General features: G+C 43.9%; 1 protein-coding gene across 3 annotated transcripts; it reads left to right on the top strand.

Moving 5' to 3' along the window:
- The first annotated feature begins 1,008 nt into the window (after positions 1-1,008).
- LOC121581155 (protein SGT1 homolog) lies at positions 1,009-25,206 on the top strand. Of its 3 annotated transcripts, none has more exons than XM_045224712.1 (13): positions 1,009-1,176; positions 1,269-1,314; positions 1,932-2,022; positions 2,300-2,369; positions 6,370-6,440; positions 10,748-10,801; positions 12,732-12,760; positions 15,099-15,121; positions 15,308-15,404; positions 17,918-18,025; positions 23,813-23,903; positions 24,133-24,305; positions 24,393-25,206. In XM_045224712.1, exons 1-13 carry the CDS (start codon positions 1,163-1,165, stop codon positions 24,492-24,494), a joined length of 969 nt encoding a protein of 322 aa, XP_045080647.1. In that variant the 5' UTR covers positions 1,009-1,162; the 3' UTR covers positions 24,495-25,206. The 3 variants fall into 3 exon arrangements, with proteins under 3 accessions (XP_045080647.1, XP_041752493.1, XP_045080646.1); XM_041896559.2 differs by having other exon boundaries at positions 1,010-1,176; positions 1,266-1,314; XM_045224711.1 differs by having other exon boundaries at positions 1,011-1,176; positions 1,266-1,314; positions 15,102-15,121.
- The last annotated feature ends 353 nt before the right edge of the window (positions 25,207-25,559 follow it).

Below are 25,559 nucleotides of genomic sequence, written 5' to 3'. Positions count from 1 at the left end.
ATCAGCAAAGTCAGAGAGGGGTCGAGGAGAGGGATTATTTAAGATACTCTTTGAAGAGGTAGGGTTTCAAGTGCTTTTGGAAGATGGGCAGGGACTCTGCTGTCCTAGCTTCAGGGGGAAGCTTGTTCCACCATTGGGGTCCCGGGACAGAAAATAGATGTGGTGGCAGCTGCAGAGAAGCACTTGGGTGTACCAGGTTTTACTGCAGAGTTACACGGTGTGTTGAAGTGGGGTCCTTACCAGCCATCAACCTGGTGTAGGATCAGTTAGGGTCAAGTAGTGGAATGGGGTGGTGATTTGTATTTTTATGAAATAGTGGCGTATATAGGTGTAGTTGGTGGTGCATTTTTGTTTCTTTTCCCCTTTCCTTTTTTATGTTATCACAAAATGTAATTTGATTTACCGTACAATAGGTGGCGGCATGCACAAACAAAATGTGCGAATGCCATGATACCAAAGAAGAAGATGCGCCTACCCAGCTGACCGTTGACAGGCCCGTACAGCGCACGCCTCCGCACTGTGCTCCAATCCACTCACTGAACGACGGAACAATGAGACAGATATTTCACTGCATGTTTAAATGTGAAGCATCCGCTTAGCGTTTCCACTCACTACCAAATATGGTAGTGACAGGAAGCCCACTGGCGGGCAGTGGGAGAAGATGGAACGAGATGGATTTTGGCCGATATTCTGCAAATATTCTCATGGATTAAACATTTGATCTCAATACAGGTATCTGTTCCCAAAACTAGAATATGTTATGAAGAGAGTGGACTTTGCAAACTTTACTCTTTGCAAAAGTTTTAAAAATTGCGTTGTTTAGAAGGCGTGCAATGGGGAATTTAGTTATTGCGCACGTCAGAGTAGGCGTTCCCTAACGGAAATATGCAGATGATGCTAGAAAGTGCCAATAGGATCGCTAGCTCGTGCTTGGCTCTGCCCACCTCCTTGCTTGTTCTGCCCACTATGGCTCATTTGTTCCAATTGGAAACGACAGACTGTGGTCTATCTTGGCTTAGTTATAAACATCTTTGACTGAACTATAGCACAAGAGTTTAGGCTCCATTCTCCAGCATACTTTCGTTTTCTGATTCCCATCTAGAACTTTCCAGCTAGCTAGCTAGCCTCTGCTCTTTCTCTCACTGACAACACTTCTAGCCCCATGGCAACCGAACGGCAAGTATATAAACTACATTTTCGAGTATTTTGTCGGAAATATTTCCTTGTTCAAGAGGCTAACGTTAGCTTTGTTTTTGTCGTTTTAGCAGTTTCCCGGATAGCGTCATAGACGAGAACCCACAGAAAGCTATCGAGGTAAACAACGGCTAGCTGGCTGTCAAATTAGAAAGAAAATATGAACTCGTTTTATTGAAAGTCAATTACATTATTCTCGCTAGCTAAAATTGTCAGGGGGGTTGAAATGTTTTCAATAACGCTAACTAGCTAGATAGCTAACTATAAACTTTTCGGAGCTGGCTAACTAGCTAGTGTTGGGCTAACTTTAGAAACTAACCTAACGAGATAGCTAGTTAAGTTAGCCACACTACTACCAAACTATTTTGGTCTGAAAGGACTTACTCTCAGTTGTTGCTCAACTCCAGCAGTAGTGATAGCTAGCTATATGTGTACCGTCACAGTAATTAGTTAGCTTCTTGGTTGTATCTTGTTGTTGTACTAGCTAGCTAGTTAAGCTAACTGGCTAACCACCTGCCATACATCAAACATGTCTTGATTGTAGATACCTAACTAACCACCTTACTAATGTAAGATAAGATTTTGTGCAGAAAGCCAAGTTAAATAGTTGGGAACATGAAAATGTATCGAAACAATAGTTAACCTTAGCTAGTGGTCATAAACATATTTTTTCAATGTCTTGTCAATTCAATTGACCCCAAGTTTGCCCATTTGATGTCACCGTCATTTCCCCCCAGGAACTTAATGAAGCATTGGAAGTAAACTCTGACAATTCAGAATGGTTCTGCCAACGAGCCTATGCCCACCTCCAACTGAAAAACTACAGCTGTAAGTCTCTTATCCTAACCCCCAACATCTTACCCAAACAATCCTAACCCTCTACCTGAAAAACTGCTATCAGCCAGACCCTAACCTTGATCCTCCATTGACAAACTACAGCTCTAACCCTTGACTAACCTCCTACCTAGCTTTACTGATGTTCAGAATGGGTGATTTGTATAATTATTTTAATTGAAGTGACTCATGTTAGTTCCCTTTTTTTGTCTTTGCTACAGAAACTTGAGCTATGTTTCTCATCTGAGTATGTCTGTTTCTGTCTCTACAGGTGCTGTCGATGATGCCAAGAGAGCCCAGCAGCTCAACCCCAGTCTTCCTCTTGCCTTCATGAGAACAGGGTAGACTCACCTACTCTCTCTCTCTGTGTGTGTGTGTGTCCATCACAGGAGGTTGGTGGCACCTTAATTGGGGAGGACAGGCTCGTGGTAATGGCTGGAGCGGAATAGGTGGTATGGTTTCTATGTATTTGATGCCATTCCATTTGCGCCGTTCCAGACATTATAATGAGCCGTCCTCCCCTCAGCAGCCTCTACTGTCCATGTAGCCATTCCCCTTGCCTTCATGAGAGCAGGGTATGTGTACAGATTGAGTCTACCTAGGACATGGTGATATTGCCTAAAAATGTCTACTTTTTTTTTAAAACTTATGGGCGATTCACAATATATATTTCCAAAATTGTTTTTTTCTTTTTTTCTAAATAAGCCTTGTTGCACAATTAAATGTCAATATGCTGCATTTCAAACAGTCAGGAATAATCTAATGAATTCGGGGCTTGTAAAACTATACCTAGGCTAACCATAAGACCCTCTACCAGGCTGCTAGGTAGCCTAACGGTTAGTGTTGGGCCATAACCGAAAGGTTGCTGGTTCGAATACCCGAGCCGGCAAGGTGAAAAATCTGTGTCCTCGAGCAAGGCATTTAACCCTCATTTGCTCCAGGGGAGCCGTACTACTATGGCTGACCCAGTAAAAAATAATAATCGCTGCACCTATTCAGTGTATGTGACAATAAAGCATATATGTATATATCTCAAAATGGTTTAACCTGCTTTTTTGCAATAATCACTGACCTGTCTTTCAAGTCTATGAAAATGCCCTTTTTGGTTACAAATTTAACCAGAACCATGCATAATGCACATCCACTAATAACGACTTACTTCTGGTAGCAGACATTATTATTGTGAGTGGCAGGGGGAGGTGCACAGTGCACACAGCACAGAAGGAGCAAAGTAGATGAGACCAAAAAGACAAACGCTCATAGAAACCAAAAAATATTAAAACCTTGATTCTTGCGATACAGGCATTTGGAACATCGCGCTAAAACATGAATTCAAATTAATCTAATTAATTTGATATATCACCCAACCCAAAGTCTAGCCCATGACATCGGTCAATGTCAATTGATCTGAATTGACATGTATTTATTTTGGCAGCTTGTGTGTTTTCTGGGGGGAATGTCTCTGACTTTATTTCTGTCACTGTTGATTTTAAATGACTACGAGGATGACTGCTTAAAGATGTTATCAGAACACTAAGCACTGTTGTTGAACCTTTTACAGAGATGTGATGTGTTTTTACTAATAAATCAGAAAATCCATTTAGCTAAACTCAACTCCACGTCTCCGTTATATCAGGGCACTTCAAACTTGTCTTGACCAGGGACCCCCCCCTCCTTCAAGGCAAATCAGCGACCCAGGGACCCCCATCATACTTTAGCGAAAAACTTTTTTCATGTATTTTCTTATCAGATGAATGATAATGACAAGGAGAAGTAATCAACATTTTAAAATGAATAGATTCGGTAGATAGTTATTTTGACATCCCCACATTATAATTGAAAGAAAAAGTGTAAACTCTAATACATTACATTTACATTTTAGTCATTTAGCAGACGCTCTTATCCAGGAGCAAGTAGGGTTAAGTGCCTTGCTCAAGGGCACATCGACAGATTTTTCACCTAGTTGGCTCGGGGATTAGAACCAGCGACCTTTCGGTTACTGGCACAACTCTCTTAACCACTAAGTTACCTGCCGCCCAATATAGCCTATTAGCTAGAAAGGTAACTCCAAACACATTTTCGCTAAGTGCAGCTGTTTACCTTGTTAAAGTTTAGCCATGTGTTGGCAAAAATTTGTGTCAAAGTCAAGAAAGCTTACCAGCAGCCATCGGCACTTGCCGCAGTGGTAGCTTATTCGTGTGTGCTTTTTCAAAGCCAGTGTCAGATACTCCAGTGAGTGTAGTTGGCTACAATGAATGTAATTTGCTCAATATTAATAGTTGAGAAATGAATTTCACCCCATTCGAACGATATTCTCTTTTTTACTCTAGGTATGTTATACAAATGTTTTTTTCTGTTGCTAGGGATATTAATAAAAACATTAAAATAAAAAAGTAACTTTATACAGTGCGTTCGGAAAGTATTCAGATCCCTTGACTTTCCACATTTTGTTACGTTACAGCCTTATTCTAAAATGTATTAATCCTCACCAATCTACACACAATACCCCATAATGACAAAGCGAAAACAGTTTTTTAGAAAGTTTTTGCAAATGTATTTCAAAAAAAAAAAAAAACTTAAACCTTATTTACATAGGTATTCATACCCTTTACTATGAGACTTGAAATTGAGTTCAGGTGCATCCTGTTAACATTGATTATCCTTGATGTTTCTACAACCAGTCCACCTGTGGTAATTTCAATTGATTGGACATGATTTGGAAAGGGACACATCTGTCTATATAAGGTCCCATAGTCGACAGGGGATGTCAGAGCAAAAACCAGAGGTCGAAGGAATTGTCCGTAGAGTTCCGAGACATGGTTGTTAAACAAGTGTTAAACAAATCAAAATATATTTGAGATTCTTCAAAGTAGCCACCCTTTGCCTTGATGACAGCTTTGCACACTCTTGGCATTCTCTCAACCAGCTTCATGAGGAATGCTTTTCCAACAGTCTTGAAGGAGTTCCCACATATGCTAAGCACTTGTTGTCTGCTTTTCCTTCACTCTGCTGCCCAACACATCCCAAACCATCTCAATTGGGTTGAGGTCGGGTGATTTTGGAGGCCAGGTCATCTGATGCAGCACTCCATCACTCTCCTTGGTCAGATAGCCCTTACACAGCCTGGAGGTGTGTTTTGGGTCATTGTCCTGTTGAAAAACAAACAATAGGCCCACTAAGCCCAAACCAGATGGGATGGTGTATCGCTGCAGAATGCTGTGGTAGCCATGCTGGTTAACTGTGCCTTGAATTCTAAATAAATCACAGACAGTGTCACCAGCAAAGCACTGTCACACCACCTCCATGCTTCACGGTGGTAACCACACATGCAGAGATCATCCGTTCACCTACTCTGCGTCTCACAAAGAACCAAAAATCTAAAAGTTGCACTCATCAGACCAAAGGACAGATTTCCACCAGTCTAATGTCCATTGCTCGTGTTGCTTGGCCCAAGCAAGTCTCCTCTTCTTATTGGTGTCCTTTAGTAGTGGTTTCTTTGCAGCAATTTCACCATGACGCCTGACTCAGTCTCCTCTGAACAGTTGATGTTGAGATGTGTCTGTTACTTGAACTCTGTGAAGCATTTTATTTGGGCTGCAATCTGAGGCTGGTAACTCTAATGAACTTATCCTCTGCAGCAGAGGTAACTCTGGGTCTTCCTTTCCTGTGGCGGTCCTCATGACAGCTAGTTTCATCATAGCGCTTGATGGTTTTTGCGACTGCATTTGAAGAAACTTTCAAAGTTCTTGAAATTTTCCGGATTTACTGACCTTCATGTCTTAAAGTAATGATGGAGTGTCTCTCTTTGCTTATTTGAGCTGTTCTTGCCATAATATGGACTTGGTATTTTATCAAATAGGACTATCTTCTGTATACCAACCCTACCTTGTCACGACACAACTGACTAGCTCAAACGCATTAAGAAGGAAAGAAATTCCACAAATTAACATTTTAACAAGGCACACCTGTTAATCGAAATGCATTCCAGGTGACTACCTCATGAAGCTGGTTGAGAGAATGCCAATAGTGTGCAAAGCTGTCATAAAGGCGAAGGGTGGCTATTTGAAGAATCTCAAATATAAAATATTGATTTGTTTAACACTTTTATTTTGGTTACTACATGATTCCATATGTGTTATTTCATAGTTTTGATATCTTCACTATTATGCTACAATGTAGAAAATAGTAAAAATAAAGAAAAACCCTTGAATGAGTAGATGTGTCCAAACTTTTGACTGGTACTGTATGTCAAACCTAAATTGGTTGTCAGTTTCCCCAGAGTTATTTTTATTTTTTTGTCTGCTACTGATAACATCCCTGCCCCTGTCTCCCTCCCTGCAGAATGGCAGAGTACCACCTGAACCACTTCGAGTCGGCACATGCTGCCTTCACTCAGGGACACAGCCTGGACGGTGAGGTCTGCTGAGGGGACCTGTGAAGCACATACCACCTCGACACCTCCTCTAACCTTACCCACTTAATCCCAAATCGACTGCTAGCCCATATCCCTAGACACTTCATGTATATCTAAAAGGAAAATATACACTGCTCAAAAAAATAAAGGGAACACTTAAACAACACATCCTAGATCTGAATGAATGAAATAATCTTATTAAATACGTTTTTCTTTACATAGTTGAATGTGCTGACAACAAAATCACACACAAATTATCAATGGAAATCAAATTTATCAACCCATGGAGGTCTGGATTTGGAGTCACCCTCAAAATTAAAGTGGAAAACCACACTACAGGCTGATCCAACTTTGATGTAATGTCCTTAAAACAAGTCAAAATGAGGCTCAGTAGTGTGTGTGGCCTCCACGTGCCTGTATGACCTCCCTACAACGCCTGGGCATGCTCCTGATGAGGTGGCGGATGGTCTCCTGAGGGATCTCCTCCCAGACCTGGACTAAAGCATCCGCCAACTCCTGGACAGTCTGTGGTGCAACGTGGCGTTGGTGGATGGAGCGAGACATGATGTCCCAGATGTGCTCAATTGGATTCAGGTCTGGGGAACGGGCGGGCCAGTCCATAGCATCAATGCCTTCCTCTTGAAGGAACTGCTGACACACTCCAGCCACATGAGGTCTAGCATTGTCTTGCATTAGGAGGAACCCAGGGCCAACCGCACCAGCATATGGTCTCACAAGGGGTCTGAGGATCTCATCTCGGTACCTAATGGCAGTCAGGCTACCTCTGGCTAGCAAATGGAGGGCTGTGCGGCCCCCCAAAGAAATGCCACCCCACACCATGACTGACCCACTGCCAAACCGGTCATGCTGGAGGATGTTGCAGGCAGCAGAACATTCTCCACGGCGTCTCCAGACTCTGTCACGTCTGTCACATGTGCTCAGTGTGAACCTGCTTTCATCTGTGAAGAGCACAGGGCGCCAGTGGCGAATTTGCCAATCTTGGTGTTCTCTGGCAAATGCCAAACGTCCTGCACGGTGTTGGGCTGTAAGCACAACCCCCACCTGTGGACGTCGGGCCCTCATACCACCCTCATGGAGTCTGTTTCTGACCGTTTGAGCAGACACATGCACATTTGTGGCCTGCTGGAGGTCATTTAGCAGGGCTCTGGCAGTGCTCCTCCTGCTCCTCCTTGCACAAATGAGGAGGTAGCGGTCCTGCTGCTGGGTTGTTGCCCTCCTACAGCCTCCTCCACGTCTCCTGATGTACTGGCCTGTCTCCTGGTAGCGCCTCCATGCTCTGGACACTACGCTGACAGACACAGCAAACCTTCTTGCCACAGCTCGCATTGATGTGCCATCCTGGATGAGCTGCACTACCTGAGCCACTTGTGTGGGTTGTAGACTCCGTCTCATGCTACCACGAGAGTGAAAGCACCGCCAGCATTCAAAAGTGACCAAAACATCAGCCAGGAAGCATAGGAACTGAGAAGTGGTCTGTGGTCACCACCTGCAAAACCAGTCCTTTATTGGGGGGTGTCTTGCTAAATGCCTATAATTTCCACCTGTTGTCTATTCCATTTGCACAACAGCATGTGAAATTTATTGTCAATCAGTGTTGCTTCCTAAGTGGACAGTTTGATTTCACAGAAGTGTGATTGACTTGGAGTTACATTGTGTTGTTTAAGTGTTCCCTTTATTTTTTTGAGCAGTGTATTATTTTGTATTAGAAATATAGTAACAGTTCTTGCCCTCTAAGTTAAGTCAGTGGTATTCTTTTCTTTTCAGAGTGGACCCAATTTTCTTTTCAACTAACATTTTTGGGGACCCTATTTGTTTTCGACAACAATTTCTCACGACCCCACCCCAAATCTAATTACACAACCTTAAAAATTGATACATTTGTTTTTTTATCAACCTTAAATTCATTACATTTCATATCTTATCAAAATGAAGAACATACATTTACGCCTCAAACACACCTACAGGTTTTTTTGGATATGTTTTTTGTAAATGTATTTGAAACCCCACCTCTTTAAGGAACACCTGGGATAGGATAAGTAATCCTTCTACCCCCCTTACCCCCCCTCCCAAAAAAAAATAAATAAATAAATAAAGTGGTTATCCCACTGGCTATAAGGTGAATGCACCAATTTGTAAGTCGCTCTGGATAAAAGCGTCTGCTAAATGACGTAAATGTAAAAAATGTGTGCAACAAAAGTTCAACATTCACCTTCTGCTACCATTTCTGTCAAGCCATCTACAATGAGGGAAAAAAGTATTTGATCCCCTGCTGATTTTGTACGTTTGCCCACTGACAAAGAAATTATCAGTCTATAATTGTAATGGTAGGTTTATTTGAACAGTGGGAGACAGAATAACAACAAACAAATCCAGAAAAACACATGTCAAAAATGTTATAAATTGATTTGCATTTTAATTAGGGAAATAAGTATTTGACCCCTCTGCAAAACATGACTTAGTACTTGGTGGCAAAACCCTTGTTGGCAATCACAGAGGTCAGACGTTTCTTGTAGTTGGCCACCAGGTTTGCACACATCTCAGGAGGGATTTTGTCCCACTCCTCTTTGCAGATCTTCTCCAAGTCATTAAGGTTTCGAGGCTGACGTTTGGCAACTCAAACCTTCAGCTCCGTCCACAGATTTTCTATGGGATTAAGGTCTGGATACTGGCTAGGCCACTCCAGGACCTTAATGTGCTTCTTCTTGAGCCACTCCTTTGTTGCTTTGGCCGTGTGTTTTGGGTCACTGTCATGCTGGAATACCCATCCACGACCCATTTTCAATGCCCTGGCTGAGGGAAGGAGGTTCTCACCCAAGATTTGACGGTACATGGCCCCGTCCATCGTCCCTTTGATGCGGTGAAGTTGTCCTGTCCCCTTATCAGAAAAACACCCCCAAAGCATAATGTTTCCACCTCCATGTTTGACGGTGGGGATGGTGTTCTTGGGGTCATAGGCAGCATTCCTCCTCCTCCAAACACGGCGAGTTGAGTTGATGCCAAAGAGCTCCATTTTGGTCTCATCTGACCACAACACTTTCACCCAGTTCTCCTCTGAATCATTCAGATGTTAATTGGCAAACTTCAGACATGCATGTATATGTGCTTTCTTGAGCAGGGGGACCTTGCGGGCGCTGCAGGATTTCAGTCCTTCACGGCGTGGTGTGTTACCAATTGTTTTCTTGGTGACTATGGTCCCAGCTGCCTTGAGATCATTGACAAGATCCTCCCGCGTAGTTCTGGGCTGATTCCTCACCGTACTCATGATCATTGCAACTCCACGAGGTGAGATCTTGCATGGAGCCCCAGGCCGAGGGAGATTGACAGTTCTTTTGTGTTTCTTCCATTTGCGAATAATCGCACCAACTGTTGTCACCTTCTCACCAACCTGCTTGGCGATGGTCTTGTAGCCCATTCCAGCCTAGTGTAGGTCTACAATCTTGTCCCTGACATCCTTGGAGAGCTCTTTGGTCTTGGCCATGGTGGAGAGTTTGGAATCTGATTGATTGCTTCTGTGGACAGGTGTCTTTTATACAGGTAACAAGCTGAGATTAGGAGCACTCCCTTTAAGAGTGTGCTCCTAATCTCAGCTCGTTACCTGTATAAAAGACACCTGGGAGCCAGAAATCTTTTTGATTGAGAGGGGGTCAAATACTTATTTCCCTCATTAAGATGCAAATCAATTTATAAAATTTTTGACATGCGTTTTTCTGGATTTCTTTGTTGTTATTCTGTCTCTCACTGTTCAAATAAACCTACCATTAAAATTATAGACTGATCATTTCTTTGTCAGTGGGCAAACGTACAAAATCAGCAGGGGATCAAATACTTTTTTCCCTCACTGTATGCATACAATTTGATGCATAAGTTCGATTTATCCAATGTATGCACCACACAGAACGTACTGCAACGCAATGCTGCAAGGCAAACGCAGCGTTCCATTGGAAATGTATGTACTTCTGGTGTACCAAAACGCAATGACGCTGTCGGGGTGATCGAGGCGGTACTCAATTATATATATTTTTTCAAATGATCTTTCTCAAACATCTTGTCCCATACAATAATCTGTACTTTTAATTTGTACTCTTTAAATATTTATTAGATTGACCCCGACTTTTAATACCACTGGGTTAGGTGGAATATTAGCCATATTGTTTATACTTTCCTGTCTGAAATCTACTGAAGTCTGTGGCTACGGGTATGTTTGTAATTCCTCAGTAGAGTTGTGTTGAAACTGGTTGAGATTCTGTCTGAACGCTAACAGTGTGTTCTCCCCGTGCTCCACAGGCTCAGATAACACTTTCCAAACATGGATCAAACGTTGTGAGGAGATGATGGGGAGTAAGTAGGAGCTGTTTTCGTACCTCAATCGCCATAATGAAAATAAGTCCCTGATTTTGTGCAATCCCGGTCACGTTTAAAAAAAGTCTATGTACTGTGTAGATATGTATTTTTTCTGAACTGACAGATATAGTCAATCAATTAATCGGACAGTGAAGCAAACATTTTGTGAATTTGGCTCTATACTCCAGCATTTTGGATTTGAGATCAGATGTTTCATGAGGCGACAGTACAGAATGTCACCTTTTATTTGAGGGTATTGTCAAACGTATGTTATAGCGTTTAGAAATGAAAGGACTTTATGTATCTAGTCCCCCCTGTTTTGAATACTGTCTTTTTTATTAAATTTTGACAAATTCACTTGGTGTCGTAAAGGTGCACTATGCAGAAATTGCTCAGCCATTTCCCAGTTGGTAAAATTCTAATAGTATGCCTGATTTCAGTTTGACAAAACAAACAAGTATAGTGTAGAGAATCATTGTACCATCTAAACCGCTGTGAAATATATTTTCCATAACCAAAAATATTGTTTTCAGCTGTTTGAAGTTAGTATACCAAAAGTACAAATCAAAAACGAAACTTAAGGACGTGATGTATAGAAATAGTGCACATAGAACAGATCTACTGCCTCTTAGACGTGCTTTCAATGAGAATGACAATCTATAACTCACATTTCTATATGAATTTGGTCTGGTCGCCCAAAAAGTTACATATTGCAGCTTTAAAGTAGTCAAAAGTTTAGTATTTGGGCCCATATTCGTAGCACGCAATGTCTACATCAAGCTTGTGACTCTAAACTTGTTGGATGCATTTGCAGGTTGTTTTTGTTGTGTTTTAGATTATGTTTTGCCCAATTGGAACTGAATAATGTATTGTCATTTTGGAGTCACTTTTATTGTAAATAAGAATAGAAGTTTCTGAACACTTCTTCATTCATGTGGATGCTACCATGATTATGGATAATCATGAATTAATTGTGAATAATGATGAGTGAGAAAGTTAGAGATCATACCCCTCCAAAAATGCTAACCTCCCCTGTTATTGTCCAAATAAATACGGAGTGGAGTGCATCTCCAACCTCGATCTAAACTCTAACCCTATACTAGCTAAATTCTTAATTAGAGAATATGTTTGTGTGTGTGGTTGTCATCGTCTGAGGGGTTTAAATTGATCACATTAATAATGTATGTCTCTCTGGGGTGGGGGGTAGGCCTCGGATCAACCCCAGTAAACATCCACACAGATACACATCCATTGCGTGTTGGGCTCGCATTCTAAACAGCCCATGTGACACCCCCCTCTCATGCATACCAAAATGCAGACACACACAGATGTATAGTACATCTTCAAACAGCTTCAAAACCACATTAAATGCACACACACTGTTGCACAAGCACACCAACACACACCTCAGTCGTCCTTTGCCATGCCCTGGCCTTACCCTGTGAGTTCCCTCCCGTCTCTTTCATATGTGAAGTGACAGTGTTTACCGCTAGGCGCTTCTGCCTGACGCCCCCACACATCAAAACAGGGTGTGCATATGGTGATCTCACACATCCTTCTCTTCACGCCAGCCCCCCCGTTTCCCTTTTCAAACGCGACCTCATTTAGACAACGTTAATCTTCCGTCTCATCCCTGGCCTCTTCCCCTTTTATCTCCTCTCTCCTTTTCCCTCCTTCTCCCTCTCTCTCGCTATTTATTTTCTCCCTCTCCTGCCCTCCCTCTGCCGCCACCTCCCTCTAATGAAAGCAGTGAATAATGTAACAGACAGAACTGGTAAATACAGATCAGGCCTGTTTAGCCTCAGTGGGTAAACAAACTGCCTCTGAGATCTCACAGGGAGGTGTGTTTTTGTGTTTTTCTGGCCTGTTAATGTATGAGTAAGTGGAAACTGGCTGACTGTAGTATACCGTTTCCTCTCCCTTGCAGTGGCCAATCAGAATGGAAAGGAGAACAAGGTGAGTGCTGATGACCACTTTGGATGTTCCTATCGTTATTCTATCTACAGTGGGGAGAACAATTATTTGATACACTGCTGATTTTGCAGGTTTTCCTACTTACAAAGCATGTAGAGTTCTGTAATTTTTATCATAGGTACACTTCAACTGTGAGAGACGGAATCTAAAACAAAAATCCAGAAAATCGCATTGTATGATTTTTAAGTAATTAATTTGCATTTTATTGCATGACATAAGTATTTGATACATCAGAAAAGCAGAACTTAATATTTGGTACAGAAACCTTTGTTTGCAATTACAGAGATCATACGTTTCCTGTAGGTCTTGACCAGGTTTGCACACACTGCAGCAGGGATTTTGGCCCACTCCTCCATACAGACTTTCTCCAGATCCTTCAGGTTTTGGGGCTGTCGCTGGGCAATACGGACTTTCAGCTCTCTTTCTATTGGGTTCAGGTCTGGAGACTGGCTAGGCCACTCCAGGACCTTTAGATGCTTCTTACGGAGCCACTCCTTAGTTGCCCTGGCTGTGTGTTTCGGGTCGTTGTCATGCTGGAAGACCCAGCCACGACCCATCTTCAATGCTCTTACTGAGGGAAGGAGGTTGTTGGCCAAGATCTCGCGATACATGGCCCCATCCATCCTCCCCCTCAATACGGTGCAGTCGTCCTGTCCCCTTTGCAGAAAAGCATCCCCAAAGAATGATGTTTCCATCTCCATGCTTCACGGTTGGGATGGTGTTCTTGGGGTTGTACTCATCCTTCTTCTTCCTCCAAACACGGCGAGTGGAGTTTAGACCAAAAAGCTATATTTTTGTCCCATCAGACCACATGACCTTCTCCCATTCCTCCTCTGGATCATCCAGATGGTCATTGGCAAACTTCAGACGGGCCTGGACATGCGCTGGCTTGAGCAGGGGGACCTTGCGTGAGCTGCAGGATTTTAATCCATGACGGCGTAGTGTGTTATTAATGGTTTTCTTTGAGACTGTGGTCCCAGCTCTCTTCAGGTCATTGACCAGGTCCTGCCGTGTAGTTCTGGGCTGATCCCTCACCTTCCTCATGATCATTGATGCCCCACGAGGTGAGATCTTGCATGGAGCCCCAGACCAAGGGTGATTGACCGTCATCTTGAACTTCTTCCATTTTCTAATAATTGCACCAACAGTTGTTGCCTTCTCACCAAGCTGCTTGCCTATTGTCCTGTTGCCCATCCCAGCCTTGGGCAGGTCTACAATTTTATCCATGATGTCCTTACACAGCTCTCTGGTCTTGGCCATTGTGGAGAGGTTGGAGTCTGTTTGATTGAGTGTGTGGACAGGTGTCTTTTATACAGGTAACGAGTTCAAACAGGTGCAGTTAATACAGGTAATGAGTGGAGAACAGGAGGGCTTCTTAAAGAAAAACTAACAGGTCTGTGAGAGCCGGAATTCTTACTGGTTGGTAGGTGATCAAATACTTATGTCATGCAATAAAATACAAATGAATTACTTAAAAATCATACAATGAAATTTTCTGGATTTTTGTTTTAGATTCCGTCTCTCACAGTTGAAGTGGTAAAAATTACAGACCTCTACATGCTCTGTAAGTAGGAAAACCTGCAAAATCGGCAGTGTATCAAATACTTGTTCTCCCCACTGTATGTCCACCGTAGAGAAGATGGAAAGAGGCCTCATCTTTATATCCGGGCCATTATGGCATCTGTGACGGCCTCGATGGCGCTGCCCAAGCTATCCCCATTTTGAGGTAGTACATTTTCTTCACGATTGGCTGATCCCTCCTGATGACCCGTTGCACATGACTCCAACAGGGTCACCAGGAGGGATCGGCCAATTAAGTTGAAGTCCCACCTAATTCACTACATTAAAATGGTGGAAGCCCTCAAAGGCGCTGCCCAATGCCAAAACAGCCGTTTGGTCACTAGAGGCCTCTATCATTCTCTGATGTCCACATACCTTAGACCACATGTGCCAAACTCATTCCATTGGGGGCTGAGCATCTGCGGGTTTTTGCTCCTCCCTTGTACTTGATTGATTGAAATATGGTCACTAATTAGTAAGGAACTCCTCACCTGGTTGTCTGTCTTAATTGAAAGGAAAGACCCGCAGACACTAGGCCCTCCATGGAAAGAGTTTGACACTCCTGCCTTAGACTGTATACAGGTTTTTCTGGCTTTCAGTTCCACCCTCTGCCTCATGGGGGCAGTGTTGCTCTCAGTATTTCAGACCTTATTTATTATGTCTGGTCTAAAGGCTAGAGCTAATCATAAACCCTCTCTTTTTTTTCTCTTGTTTTGTTTTTAAACTTTCTCTCTCTTCCTGGGATGACTGGATGCCCCAGCAGAAACCAACGCCACGCATTAAGTAAGTACAGTTCATGCTGTGGCCCTACATAGTTCACTACTTTTGGAATACCTATGGCCCTGGTCAAAAGTAGTGTACTATATTGGGAATAGGGGGTCATTTGGGATGCATACTATGTGTGCAGGAAGGTGGATAACTTGTTCCTACACTTCAGGGGCAACCTGTACTAATTGTGTATGTCCTCAGGCATGACTGGTACCAGACAGAGTCTCAGGTCATCGTTACCATCATGGTGAAAAATGCGCCTAAGGATGGGGTCAACATCAACTTCGACGAGAGACAGGTACACGCACGCACACCTCTCTCTTTCTCTCTCACCACACACACACACACACACACACACACACACACACACACAGGTCAGTGTAAGAAGCTCTTGAGGAGAGAGAATTACAGTTCTCTCTAAACTGTCAGAAGTGCTGCCAGAGTATCAGCTGCCCAGTACTGTAGTCACTGAGGAAGCTATCTCTAGACATGTCTGTATTTCTCATCTTATTTACACTGAACAAAAATATAAACGCAACATGTAAAGTGTTGGTCCCATGTTTCATGAGCTGAATTAAAAGGTCCCAGAAATGTTTCATACGCACAAAAAGCTTATTTCGCTCATATTGTGTGCAAATATGAGTTTACATCCCTGTTAGTGAGCATTTCTCCTTTGCCAAGATAATCCATCTGACTGACAGGTGTGGCATATCAAGAAGCTGATTAAACAGCATGATCATTACACACAGGTGCACCTTGTGCTGGCGACAATAAAAGGCCACTCTAAAATGTGCAGTTTTATCACAACACAATGCTACAGATGTCTCAAGTTTTGAGGGAGCGTGCAATTAGCATGCTGACTGCTGGAATGTCCACCAGAGCTGTTGCCAGATAATTTTATGTTAATATCTCTACCCTAAACCGCCTCCAACGTCGTTTTAGAGAATTTGGCAGTACGTCCAGCCGGACTCACAACAACAGAGTGCCCCATGGTGGCGGTGGGGTTAAGTATGGGCAGGCATAAGCTACGGACAACAAACACAATTGCATTTTATCGATGGCAATTTGAATGCACAGAGATACCGTGATGAGATCCTGAGGCCCATTGTCATGCCATTCAGCCGCTGCCATCACCTCATGTTTCCCGAGTGGCGCAGTGGTCTAAGGCACTGCATCGCAGTGCTAGCTGTGCCACTAGAGATCCTGGTTCGAATCCAGGCTCTGTCGTAGCCGGCCGCGACCGGGAGACCCATGGGGCGGCGTGCAATTGGCCCAGCGTCGTCCAGGGTAGGGGAGGGAATGGCCGGCAGGGATGTAGCTCAGTTGATAGAGCATGGCGTTTGCAACGCCAGGGTTGTGGGTTCGATTCCCACAGGGGGTATGAAAAAATATATAATGTATGCACTAACTGTAAGTCGCTCTGGATAAGAGCGTCTGCTAAATGACTAAAATGTAAATGTTTCAGCAGCGATAATGCGCAGCCCCATGTCGCACGGAACTGTACACAATTCCTGAAAGCTTAATGTCCCAGTTCCATGGCCTGCACACTCACCAGACATGTCTCCCATTGGGCATGTTTTGGATGCTCTGGTTTGACGTGTACGACAGTGTACACGCTAAAAACGCAAGAAAACCCTATATTACCAGAATGCTAACAATATTAGCACAAACTAAAAGCGAAATCACGTAGACGCTAAATGCTAACAAGCGAAAACTAACGTAAACTAATTGCAAAGACAGGCAAATCGGCTCATAAGTTATACAAGCGAAGCTAGTGAATGTCATTTTCGATGAGTGGACATTTACAAGCGAAAGTGATCGAGAGAAATTGTGCAAATGAACGAAGTTGTGATGCGTGCTTTTCTGAAGGAAGTGCAGCATGTGTACACAGAGAAGAATGGAGGAGGGGGAAAAAACGCTAGTAGGAAGCACAGGGAAAAAATTGCAACTGTACAGATATCTCGTCCAGAGCTCGTTGACTTCTGGCAGAAAGCCATTTATAAGATACGATGGCAAACATTTTAGTAGTGAATTAAATACAAGTGTAACTACATCACCTCATGTGCAATGCACAACAGAGACTTGATGATAGATATAGAACGCTATGGACGCTTTCTCCCGTTATGCTATTTACAAACAAACACGTGACTGGTTCAACTGTTCTGGGGAACTACGTTAAGCTCCATAATGTGACCGGTGAAATGAACGCAATCTGCTTTATCTCCTAACGTATTGCACAAGTTGACTGCAGGTATTAACTTAAAAAGTAGCTCCAAATATGAAAATGTATTGAGAAACATAATAAATAGTTTTGACGGTATTGAAAAACCATCCTGTGGCTTTAGTTGTTCTCTCCGCTGAGGCCCCCCTACAGGAAAGCAGCTCTCTCTGATACACACAGAGAGATGCCTGATTCCAATTCCACATCTCGTTCCCTTCCTCTGCCCTCGCCCACTCTTTCTGTTGTTCTGAGAATAGTAAGGGTGTTATTAGGGGTAATGAGATAGCTAGGGGGCTTTTCCTCCAGAGGAGCTATGGCAGGGATGCTGTCAGGGGTATCTCTCTCACACACACACACACACACACTCCCTTTGGGCACAGCTATGCCCCCAGGGGTGCCTGTAAGCTCAGATCTAGGAACAGTTTACCCTCCCCAAGTCTAAATCCCCAATCGAAGAAAGCCCAACTGATCTAAGACCAGCACTAAACCCCTCAGCGTGAATTTGAAGAAACAGCCCCCTCTCCCCACCGCTCTATGAGATGGTCTGCAGTGGAGGGTGTGTGTGTGTATAATGTGTGTTCTATCTGTAGATGTCGGCGGTGCTGAAATTTCCATCGGGGGAGGACTTCAGCCTGAACATGAACCTGCTGCATCCCATTGTCCCCCAACACAGCACCTTCAAGGTCCTCTCCACCAAGGTGACACACACACTCCATACTCCTCAGCCTATCAGAACTCTCATATCATTTGCCTCAAGAACTGAGAAAATGTTCCCACAGGTGAAACGTGTATAAAACCACAGTCCTCAAGGCATTATGCAGCCTGGGCCCAGGAACCCTTAGAAACGTGATTAAACACAGCAGGTTAACCAGAGAATGACCAGACTGGAATGTGATAATTAACCATTAGTGGAGCAGAAAGACTGGGAGGAGGAGAATCCTCTTTAATTCAGAGCTGACTGGGTCAACACACACAATAGAGCTCTGCCCTGTGAGAATTAACAAGCTCTGGAGTTGTAAGTAATTATGGCTGATAATGAGTGGGAAGGGCACTTCTTATTGTTCACAAGTTAGTGAGTATGTAGTGTATAGTAATTGGTGTGTAGGCATTTCCATGCGCATTCTTACTCACTTCCACTTTATAATGTTGGAACTGACAGAGAAGCCTGTGGTCAATCCTTCTGAATGTGAAAATGGAATATAGTTAGTTTATTGATGACAAATGACAAGCTTGAAATTAAGTGTGTGTGTGTGTGTGTGTGTGTGTGTGTGTGTGTGTGTGAGTCATCCTGTGCGTGTACATGTGAGAGAGGCACCAAGCTCCGCTAATCCGTCTAGTGTGTGTGGGGAATCTGGGGATGGGTGCAGGCTGATGGGGCTTGTTTAGGGCATTAGATGGTGCTCAGTCTAACGAGACAGCGGGACACGCCACACTCACGGCACAACAGGGGGAGGTTGACAGAGACCGAGTGAAGAGGGGATGATTTGGTAGCAGAGAGGAAAAGAGATGGAGGGACACCGAGAGGGAGAAGAGGGATATAATATAGAAAGTAAGGTTGAGAAGAGAGCTTATTCCGGAGAGTTCCTGCCAGCCAATGCCAAAACAAGTTTCCACCCTAGAGGGAGAACGTAGCCCCTCTCCATACTCGCATACACTCTCACTCACAGTTCCCCATGGCAACATCAGGCACTGCATACCAGAGGTGTACGTGTGTTGAAGCTCAAACAAGGACCCAGTCTTAGAATAGGAAGAGGAGGGGCAAAGAGGGGGAGATTACTGTCTTGGATACACACACGCACACACATGTTGTCATCAGACCTGGGTTCAAATACATGTTTATTTGTTATTTAAATACTTGTGTATTTGAGTATATTCAGATAATGTGGCCCGACTCAACTACTTCTATTGGAAGTATTTTAAAATAATTTCCTATACATAGCCTACTGTTTGAAAGTATTTTCAAATACTTTTTTCAAATGCCTGGGTTATATGCATGGGAGTGTATTTGAGCATTTTAAAATTCTTTGCAAATACATTCCAATATTCAACTACTTGTCTTTTCAAAAGTTTGTCATACGCACTGCGTACATGCACACAAACGTAATGTAGCATAATCCACACACTCACACAAGGAGTCAGTCTTAAAGGAAGAGAAGGGGGGGGGGGGGGGAGAGAGGAGGGGGTTAAGAGGGGGATGGAGAGAGGAGAGTTTAGGCCCCCTCCACTCACACAAAGCCCTGTTTGTTCCCTGGTCCACAGGGCTCCAAAGGCTCTCATGGCCCTACACACACATACATACAAAACACAAACCAACACACAAAGATGGGGAATTTACATTTACATTTTACATTTTAGTCATTTAGCAGACGCTCTTATCCAGAGCGACTTACAGTTAGTGAGTGCATACATTTTCATACTGGCCCCCCGTGGGAAACGAACACATGTAAAACACACTGTCACTTACTGTATATGTACAGTACCAGTCAAAAGTTTGGACACCTACTCATTCAAGGGTTTTTATTTATTTTTACAGTTTTCTACATTGTAGAATAATAGTGAAGACATCAAAACTATGAAATAACACATATGAAAACGTGTTAAACAAATCAATGTTATATTTGAGATTATTCGAATAGCCACCCTTTGCCTTGATGACAGCTTTGCACACTCTTGGCATTCTCTCAACCAGCTTCACCTGGAATGATTTTCCAACAGTCTTGAAGGAGTTCCCACATATGCTGAGCACTTGTTGGCTGCTTTTCCTTCACTCTGCCGTCCGACTCATCCCAAACCATCTCAATTGGGTTGTGGTCGGGGGATTGTGGAGGCCAGGTCATCTGATGCAGCATTCCATCACACTCCTTCTTGGTCAAATAGCCCTTACACAGCCTGGAGGTGTGTTGGGTCATTGTCCTGTTGAAAAACAAATGATAGTCCCACTAAGCCCAAACCAGATGGGATGGCGTATCGCTGTAGAATGCTGAGGTAGCCATGCTGGTTAAGTGTACCTTGAATTCTAAATAAATCACAGACCGTGTCACCAGCAAAGCACCATAACACCACCACCTCCATGCTTTACGGCGTGAAATACACATGCAGAGATAATCCATTCACCCACACGCGTCTCACAAAAACACAGCGGTTGGAACCAAAGATCTCCAATTTGGACTCCAAATTTCCACCGGTCTCATGTCCATTGCTCGTGTTTCTTGGCCCAAGCACGTCTCTTCTTATTGGTGTCCTTTAGTAGTGGTTGCTTTGCAACAATTTGTCCGTGAAGGCCTGATTCACACAGTCCCCTCTGAACAGTTGATGTTGATGTGTTCACTACTTGAACTCTGAAGCATTTATTTGGGCTGCAATTTCTGAGGCTGATAACTCTAATGAACTTATCCTCTGCAGCAGAGGTAACTCTGTCTTTATTCCTGTCGCGGTCCTCATGAGAGCCAGTTCCATCATAGCGCTTGATGGTTTTTGTGACTGCACTTGAAGAAACTTTCCGGATTGACTGACCTTCATTTCTTAAAGTAATGATGGACTGTCATTTCTCTTTGCTTATTTGAGCTGGTCATTATTTATTTTTATGTTTTTTAGCTGTTCTTGCCATAATATGGACTTGGTATTTTACCAAATAGGGCTATCTTCTGTATATCCCCCCTAAAAGTTAATTCCACAAATTAACTTTTAACAAGGCACACCTGTTTAATTGAAATGCAATCCAGGTCACTACCTCATGAAGCTGGTTGAGAGAATGCCAAGAGTGTGCAAAGCTGTCATCAAGGCAAAGGGTGGCTATTTGAACAATCTCAAATATATAATATTTTGATTTGTTTAACACTTTTTTTTTTTTGGTTACTACATGATTCCATATGTGTTATTTCATAGTTTTGATGTCTTCACTATTATTCTACAATGTAGAAAATAGTAAATATAAAGAAAAACCCTTGAATTAGTAGGTGTCCAAACTTTTGACTGGTACTGTATATACACTGTTTCTTATACACAGTATAAGAAAGGACAAATGCATTCGCGCGCAAACACACAACATGCGATGGTTGCATTCCTTTCTGCTAGGCACACTGAGAAACTTTGGCTGATCTCTGAACAGGTGAACTGTGTCTGTGTGTGTACACAGAAGAGACCCAGCGTAAACCTGTCCCTAACTAAGTGCTCTCTGTGTGAGTCCAAGGGCTTTGCTGTAGTCAAATTAATGACACCAACTGCAGTACTCACTGTGTTTTTCCTTTCCCAATGGTTTACTTTCACTGCTTTCTTTAGAGGAGGCTTAGGAAGGGATACTAGGCTACACTATGCACAGTTGCTGTCTTCACATCATCTTGGTAAAGCTTGGTCCTGTATGTGTGTGCATTATAAGTGTACGGGTTATTAGTGTGTGTATGTGTGTCTCGCGCACACACACTCATCAGTGCAACCCTCGCTGACCACCTCCCGTCGTCGGCTATGAGAGATTCTAACCCGTGGGGTCGTCATGACAACAGGGAGCCAATTACACACCAGAGTGTTTGATCAGAACGGAAGGGTAAACACACGTACACATGCACATGCTCAGCTCCAAACTCATCTCGTCTCTGTGAATAGATAACATACAGCCTCCCTCTGTAATTTCCATGCCTGTCAGCCTCCCTCGCCAGACTGTTCCTATTTTTATTTATTTATTTGTCTGTTAAGTTGCTTTTTAAAATCTTCTCCGCTGTAATCTAAAGTAGGGGCTATTTTGTGAAGGGCTGAGATGGGAGACTCTTTGTATGTGGATTTGTGTGTGTGTGTGTGTGTGCGTACGTGTACTTGTGTAAGACCGGGACGGGTGTGTGTGTAGGGCAGGGGGGACTTCGGTAGGGGTAAGAGCACGTGGGACTGGTGACATGGGACTCAACTCCCCCTCTTGAGAGACTGACAGGCGTGTGTGTGTTGCTCAGTATGGCCCCTGGGAGCTGTGGGTGGTGGTCCTGTATGTGACTGTGCTGTCACATCCCTTTAAGACTCAGCACCTCGCCTGCCACATCCCTTTAACACGCAGAGACACAGATGTGGCAGCAGATTAATGTTGTATAGCCCCCCCAGCGCACACACTGCATGGGCACAGACTGCACCAGTTATCACCACACACACACTCACAGTGCACATAAGAGCTTAAAACCCTCCCCGCCACTGCAAGGGGTCTGTGTCTCTGCCTTTTCACCCAGCCCATTCCCCTACACTGTACTCTAAGGTTGACTAGGTCGGTGTCTGCAGACAGATGTTGGTGATGGTTGTAAATATACAATGAAGAATATTGAAGGTCAATGTGAAGAGGGGTTCCATGTGAACATCAGTTGAGCAGGGGCCCATGGTTGAGCATTCAGTCCTAAGATTTGAGCTGTTTAGTCTTGGGTTAGTTTAGAGCTCATCTATTAGCCCCTGTAATCTGTGCTTGTGTGTGAGTGTGTGCAAGCGTCTCTTGATGCTCTGGCGTCTGCTCCTGACACCTTCATGAATGAAACATTCCTTCGCTCAGCGGAGCAGAATTTTTCTTTAATTGTGTCGACATGCCTGCGCATCCCCCACGCTATAACTCTATCAAACTTTGTCTCTAAACACATACGTGGGCTCCCGAGTGGTGCAGTGGTCTAAGGCACTGCATCTCAGTGCTTGAGGCATCACTACAGACCCCCTGGTTTGATTCCAGGCTGTATCACAACCGGCCGTGATTGGGAGTCCCATAGGGCGGCGCGCAATTGGCCCAGCGTCGTCCGGGTTTGGCCGGTAAGGCCGTCATTGTACATAAGAATTTGTTCTTAACTGACTTGCCTAGTTAAATAAAATAAAAAATACATACACACTCTGCTCACATGCGCACTCACACACTTAAATACATACAAACTTACACACACACACCCAAGATGACGGGGGTACTGGAGCACTGGGCAGCTTGCGTGTCCCACTGGTATGGGGCCTGTCACTGCAGCTCACGTGCGTGTGGTGGCGGCTGTCTTCGCTCTGCTCGTCTCCTCTCCTCCGATGTAATGATCTGTCCAGAAATGTGTGTTCCTGCCACTGGTCGACAGACAGACAGCTCTCACCCACACATACACGCGTACGCTGATCTGATCACACACTATCCGGCCCCTCAAGCTGACAGATGTCTCGTTAGCACTCTGTCTGTCAGGAAGATGTGGGAGTGAGCTGTGCCCCCGCATATCACTGTCTCTCTCTGCTGTGAGCTGATCACACCACTAAAAGAGAGTTCTGAGCTACCGTCTTCTGATCTTATGTGTTGAGCCCTATATAGAAGTAACGATAACTAAAGACATATTGGCTTCGCTCTCTCTCTCCTTGCTCTCCACGCCCTCTCTTCCTCCTCTCTCTCGCTCTTCCTCACTCTCTCCCCCCTCTCTCTCTTCCCCCCTCTTTCTCTCTTTCTCAACCACACTTCCTCATCCCCCTCTCTTTCTCTCTCCTCGCTCTGTTCCCCCTCTTTTTCTCAGGTGGAGATCAAAATGAAGAAGACTGAGGGGATCAGGTGGGAGAAACTGGAGGGTGAAGGTCAGGAGCCCAACGTCAAACACTTCACCCCCAGTGAGTACTTCTCTATCTCTCACACACACACACACACACACACACACACAGTTTCCTCTGCTCTCTCTCCTTTACACATATACCAGTCAGTACTGATACATTTCATACCACTAAATACATTTAACAATATTTTTTACAGCATTGGTTTTTACTACTGAAAGCCCTCTCTCCTGTGTTGACCAGTACCCATGGTAACCCTCTCTCCCTCTAAACGTGTGTTCCTGTTCAGACCAGTACCCATCATCGTCCCACTCCAGCCGTAACTGGGACAAGGTGGTGGGCGACATTAGTGAGGAGGAGAAGAAGGAGAAGCTGGAGGGAGACGCAGCGCTCAACAACCTCTTCCAACAGATCTACTGTGACGGCACCGACGAGGTCAAACGGGCCATGAACAAGTCCTTTGTGAGTGTATATATTCACACACAGAGAGAAACTGAGAAAACATAATTTTTTGGGCAGTATCACTGACTTACTCTCCTCCCCCTGTAGATGGAGTCAGGTGGTACAGTCCTGAGCACCAACTGGACGGACGTGGGGAAGAGAACGGTGGAGATGAGCCCCCCAGACGACGTGGAGTTTAAGAAATACTGAAGAACCAGAGGGGTGTCTCTCTCTCTGTACTACACTGTCCTACACTCCCCCTCTCTGCCTCAATTGGACCGCCCCATATCTCCTCTCCTCCAACTTCCCCTCCTGTCAATATTTTGCTTTCTCCCGGCCAAGTCTCTCGTTCTCTTTGCCTCCGATGGACATGTCCAACCTATTAGCCAAAACCAACCTCTTCCTCCTCCAACGCCTCCCCCTTCCAGTCCGTCTGTCAATATAGTTTTTTAGAGCTTTGGTGATTCTCAGCAGCAGTCCAGGAACCACTATTTACCATCTCTCATTAAACCATTCTCACACTCTATGAAGAGTGTCATAGATATGTATCTGTCTTTCCTAGATATCATAGAAACAGTAGGAATCATCTGAATGGTCAGTTTCTGTCTATTTGATGGTTAACCTGGTTAAAGGGAGTGATGGGTTGAAACAGATCCCTGGACTGAAGGGGTCGAGAAACCCTTTCCACCTCTTCCTGTGTCAGTAATGGCCGGTTCTTGTTTTCAAAGCCTGTCTTTTATGGGACCTCCCTTTTATGAAAAATTCTAAACTATTTTTTTCCTGTACACTGGTATTAGAAAAAAATCATTTTCCACATCAGCAGCAATACAGTCATGAAATGGAAGTCTGGAATCTTAATTTTGTTTTCCTCAATGTGATTCAAACTTCAATGTAAATAAATGATTTATTTTCTGGATCACCATTTTTTGGGTTTTACTGTGTTTTTAGTGTAAAGAGACCTGAAGAAAGCTAGCATCTCCAATCCCCAACACGCTTACTGTACTGTTTTGATCTACTGTATTAGAGAAGGAGTAGACCTCATCCTCACACACACGCTCCGCTGCTCTCTGCTATGAGTGGGCGTTGCGTAAAGAAGCACGGGAGCATTAATATGGATCTGCCTGCCTGTTATCCGCATCATCAGCCCTCACACCTAGTTAAGTTTTAAATTCATGCTCACTCACACACCCCTTCCTCACGGAGTTAAGCGTTAAATTCATGGCACATCATTTCATCTCTCGTGACAATCAAACACTCAGTTTGTGGCTTCGGTTA

This window comes from Coregonus clupeaformis, chromosome 14 (genome assembly GCF_020615455.1).
Source record: "Coregonus clupeaformis isolate EN_2021a chromosome 14, ASM2061545v1, whole genome shotgun sequence".
NCBI lineage: Eukaryota > Metazoa > Chordata > Actinopteri > Salmoniformes > Salmonidae > Coregonus > Coregonus clupeaformis.
Note: the sequence above shows the minus strand (reverse complement) of the source record. Positions and strands in the feature narration are given on the sequence as shown.

Bases quoted from the DNA above. Each gene is read 5' to 3' on its own strand.
- LOC121581155 (XM_041896559.2), top strand. The intron at 2,023-2,299 runs GTAAGTCTCTTA...CTGTCTCTACAG, and splicing joins CCAACTGAAAAACTACAGCT to GTGCTGTCGATGATGCCAAG. The intron at 15,405-17,917 runs GTACACGCACGC...TTCTATCTGTAG, and splicing joins TCAACTTCGACGAGAGACAG to ATGTCGGCGGTGCTGAAATT.